General features: G+C 46.5%; 1 protein-coding gene across 1 annotated transcript in view; it reads right to left on the bottom strand.

Moving 5' to 3' along the window:
• LOC102005035 (ATP-binding cassette sub-family C member 11) overlaps positions 1–4,531 on the bottom strand; it is a 78,823-nt gene that overhangs the window by 19,965 nt on the left and 54,327 nt on the right. The window contains 1 exon segment of the mRNA XM_013502712.1: positions 2,957–3,116. Within this exon segment, the coding sequence (XP_013358166.1) occupies positions 2,957–3,116 (160 nt within the window).

Raw genomic sequence — 4,531 nt, 5'->3', positions numbered from 1 at the left:
ATATATAAAATATAAGAATATATATATAAATACAAGAATAGATATAGATATAGATATATCCAATACATTTTCCTCATCCTTAACAAAAACTGTGTCCATCAGACAATCCACCTCTCACTTCACCCATTCAGTTTCTAGTCAGCCCTATTCTACTTTCTATTTGAACTTGCCTAATCCACATATGGTTCCTCACAGAAGTGGAATCATATAATATTTGTCCTTCTGTGTCTGGTTTATTTCACTTAGCAGTGTTTTCTAGGCCCATATATCAAAAGTCCACTCCTTTTTTATAGCTGTATAGTGTTACACTGTATGTATAGGCCACATTTTATTTATCTACTTCTCTGTGCTGGGCACTTGAACTGTTCCTATCTTCTGATTATCATGCTCCAAACACTAGTGCACAAATATTTGGTCAAGTCAGGCATGGTAGCACATGCCTGTAATCCCAGCACTGGGGAGGCTGAGGCAAGAGGACTGCTGTAAGTATGAGGCCAGCCTGGACTACATATGTGAGTTCAAGGCCAGCCTGCACTATGTAGTGAGACCCTGTCTTAAAAAAATCTGATCAAGCTTCTATTTTCAACTCTGAAGTATATGACTGGAAGTGGAATTGCAAGGCTATGTGGGAATTCTCTGTGTAAATTCATAAGGAACGCCCGCACTGTTTTCAACAGCAATCACATCATTTTACATTCTTGTGGTAGCAAGTGAGGATTCCAGATTCTCCACATCCTCACCAACACTTAGCATTTTCCTTTATTTTCTGTTATAGCCATCCACGCAAGTGTAGCTCATTAGCCTGAGGTTGGCTTTTCGGTCTCTAGCACTGAAAAGAACCCTAGCTGCTCCTCAAGTTGGGATCCATGTGGCATTAGGTTTAGCATGGGTGACATTATGACATTTCTCTAGTATGCAGCCACAGGCCTGGCCACAGCCTGCTAACATTTGCTCGGCTTTCCTCAGGTCCAGTGGCCACACACACTGCATGCGCACAGCTCACCTATCTCGAAGAAGCAGGAGGTGTGATGTTTTACTTGCATGACACTTGGTATTCTCCAAAGGTACTTCACAGACAGGCATGCGACAGCCCTTCCCCTTTCCCAGAGGAGGCTTACCAGTGTTAAGTGGTTTGTTCAAAGTAACAACAGAACTCAGTATGGAAATCAGGTTAGATGGAACCTTAAAGGTAGAAACCCTGCATCTCTCGGATTCCAGTTCACAAGCAGGGGTTACCACAGGTGATGAGTTTAGGCTGCCTGAACCCCTTCCTTTTACTTATATATCCTTAAAAAAGATACCTTCCTCTCCAAGTTCTGTTTCGTCATCTGTACGGGAGGCAAAATAAAACAACTTGCGAGAGTTCTTCTGACAGTTAAAATCCGTAGAATACTTTAATATTGTGCAAATATAATTGCTCAATAAAAGTTAATTTATATTTTTACTATTCATTATACTAAGGCACAATTGAGTTGGCTGAGTTCTACCTGACACAAAAATTTTTCACTAAATGTTCATCTTTCCCCTCTGTATGTGCATGCGTTGCTCATTTTCCCTGGAAAAACTTTCTCCCCATTTCTTCCAGGGAAGCTCCCACTTATGTTTCAAGACCTTGTCAAATATCCTTCCTCCAGGAAGCCTTCCTGGATCCACCCAGGATGAATTATTCATCCTCTCTTGTTCTCTTAGCATCTTTCTCATATCTCTGATTTAGCAATTATCCCCTTACATCGTACTGTGTTGGTTCTTTCTTTTGCCCCTTGCTTTTTTAAGTTAGTGTGTGTTGGCACTACATAGTGGTTATGTTTGTTTTGGAGAGTTGGTGCCTATGTGTAAAATATCTTGCTAATTCTGAGCCCTTTACTCCCTCCCCACCACCACAGCCCTCATCTCCCCGATGTTAAGTCTTACGCCTGTTCAAAACCATCTTCGCCAAGCACGCTGTGAGCTCCTGGGGGAGCAGAGGACGTGCACATCCATCAAAGGGCCCTCAGTGCCTACCACAGTGTCTGCACCTGGCAGAAGTTTGGGGAAAAAATGCAAGTTAAATGGATGGGATGAGTGTTTGAACTTCGGGTTCCTCTTGGCTCTAAGAATGCCTTAAGCATCATGGGATCATAGGCATCCGCTGTTTCTTTTCTTTTTTGGCGGGGGTTACTAGGAATCAAGCTTAGGACCTTGCATTTGCCAAGCAGGCGCTTGCACCACTGAGGTATATCCCCAAGCATCTGCTGTTTCTAATGTATCCATCTTCCCCAGTCTCCGTGTTTTTTTTCTTCCTTCAAAGCTGAGGTGCCTTGTCAAGCAGCAGCACTAATTTAGAGAGTTAGTCCCTGAGTTGACACTCAAGGAAATAGTGTGCAAAGATGATGAATTGACAGGTTCTGTCTGATCATGGGATGGCCTGCCTAGGTCTTCCTCACTCTTCTACTGCCCACAGTGTGTGACGTATTAGTCACTTTTCCCTCGCTGGGACAAAATACCCAACACCCGCAATTTAAAGGAGGACAGGTTCAATTTGGCTCATGGTTTGGGGGATTGTGGTCTATGGTCCACTGGTGCAGGGCAGAAACAGCATGGTAGAAGGGCATGGCAGGAACAGCTGCTCACCCCGTGGCAGCAAGGAAGCAGAGATGGAAGGAAGAACTAGGCAGAGAGATAGACTCCCCAAAGGCATGCCCCCAGTGACACAATGCCCAACCTCCTACTAGCACATTTAGCTAGTAGGACCCCATTGATGGACCATTGCTGGACCATTGATGGGCCAATCCACTGATGTATATAGAGCCCTCAGAACCCCTGAGAGGTCTAACATGCCGCAGAAAGATCGGAGGTCCAGAAATTGAATCACTGGCCACCCACTTAGCTGAAGCTGCCCAATCCTGGGGTCCCAGTCCTGTGACTCTCCCCAGAATGCTGTTCTCCACACCATGCTGGCCTCTGGCCTAGCCCTTGCCTAATGGTTCCCAAGAACAGGACCAAATCTTGAGGGATGACCAAGAGCTTGGACCGTAGGTCCTCCAGGCCAGTGCTGCAGATGTCCACGCTATCAATGAAAATGCGGCCTGCAGAGTCCTCCACCAGGAGGAAGAGAGCCACACCCAAAGAGAACTTTCCTATTGGGAAAGAAATATGTGGACTCCTGGTTTCCTGAGCCTATACCAAGGAAAGTAAAGTATGGGTCACTTCTGGCATTTGCACCTGACCTCATCCCTTCTGTGGTCCCTATGTGGGGGACCAGCTGCATAAAGGTGAAGTTGCTGACACAGTGTTCTCTGGCTGTGTTGGGAAAACTCATATTCACAGCCTCTGAAGGCAAGATAAGACTGCAGCTGAGGACATTTTGCTCTCACTCCTATTCCAAGGCAGTAACTGCCAACCTTAGAGATGAGACAGATCTCTTCATTAGCAAGCTTTGCTGCTTGGAGTGTCCTTATTCTACTACTCAAGTCCTTGCTCATTTTCACAGGTTTTTGCCTCAGATGTGCCCTCCATTTCCTGCCTCCCCTGAATTAAGGATGAAATAAATACCCACAGTCCAGAGAAGTCTTTATCTTAGCTCCAAGAGACCGCTGACCTTCCTGGACCCCGCAAACCATATCACACCGTCTCTTTTATTCTATCTTTGCCATGCACTAGTCCAGGGGTTTGGGAAACAGCTGATCCCTATATCCTTCTGTAACCACGAGCCCTGGGGGCCTCTGCTCCAGGGGCCAAAGCCATGAGCAACTTTCTGATAGCCTAGACCAGAGGTCACCAATGGAACCCCTGTATTGGAGCCAGCAATACCCATTCTTGTTCCACACGTCCAGCACTGCAATTACTTTGTAGTTTCTTGCCACCATTTGAAAAAGCCCAAAGATTCTAGAAACAGAAATTTAAATTCCATGCTTTCCTTGACATTCAGTAGAACTAGTCCATATGCCCCAAACAGTAAGTGGCTGGATCTGAGTGTAGCTCAGTTTTATGCTGACCACGGCACTTTGGAAGCCCAGCTGCCTCAGTACACCAACCCCCTGCTGACCCCAACCCCTACCACACCCGCTACAGCACAGCCTGGGCACTTTTTACTCAACAGCATCACAGGCATTTGCATTTTCAATCCCTGCTCTCAAAGATAAGGCTTATGAGGACAGAGGCTGTGTCCTACTCCCCTTTCTCTTCCCAGGCACACAGTAGGTCCTCAGTAAATACCTACTGTGCAGATGTCATCATTTGGGCCAGTGTCCGAGGGCTTCTCTATGCCAGGCCCAGCTCTCTCAGTCTAACTGCAAGTGAAAAGATCAGGGCTAGAAGATAGAAGGGGACAGAACAGGAAGCAGCTTGTCACCTCATGGAAGCAACAGTGCCAGAGGTGAGGGGCAACGACCCATCATCCAGGGTGCTGCCTGAATGCGGCAGCTCTGGTGAATCCAGGGGTGGAGATGGGGTGCTCGGGAGCCAAGTGTGATCAGTGTCTTTGAACAAGGTAAAGAGGCAGAGGGACATCTGGACCAGATCTCCCAAGGGTGACAGGAGCAGAAGGGCAAAG

Source organism: Chinchilla lanigera, unplaced genomic scaffold, assembly GCF_000276665.1.
Source record: "Chinchilla lanigera isolate Chin_1 unplaced genomic scaffold, ChiLan1.0 scaffold00073, whole genome shotgun sequence".
NCBI lineage: Eukaryota > Metazoa > Chordata > Mammalia > Rodentia > Chinchillidae > Chinchilla > Chinchilla lanigera.
The sequence above is the reverse complement of the archived record's forward strand: the minus strand, read 5'-3'. Positions and strand labels throughout refer to the sequence as shown.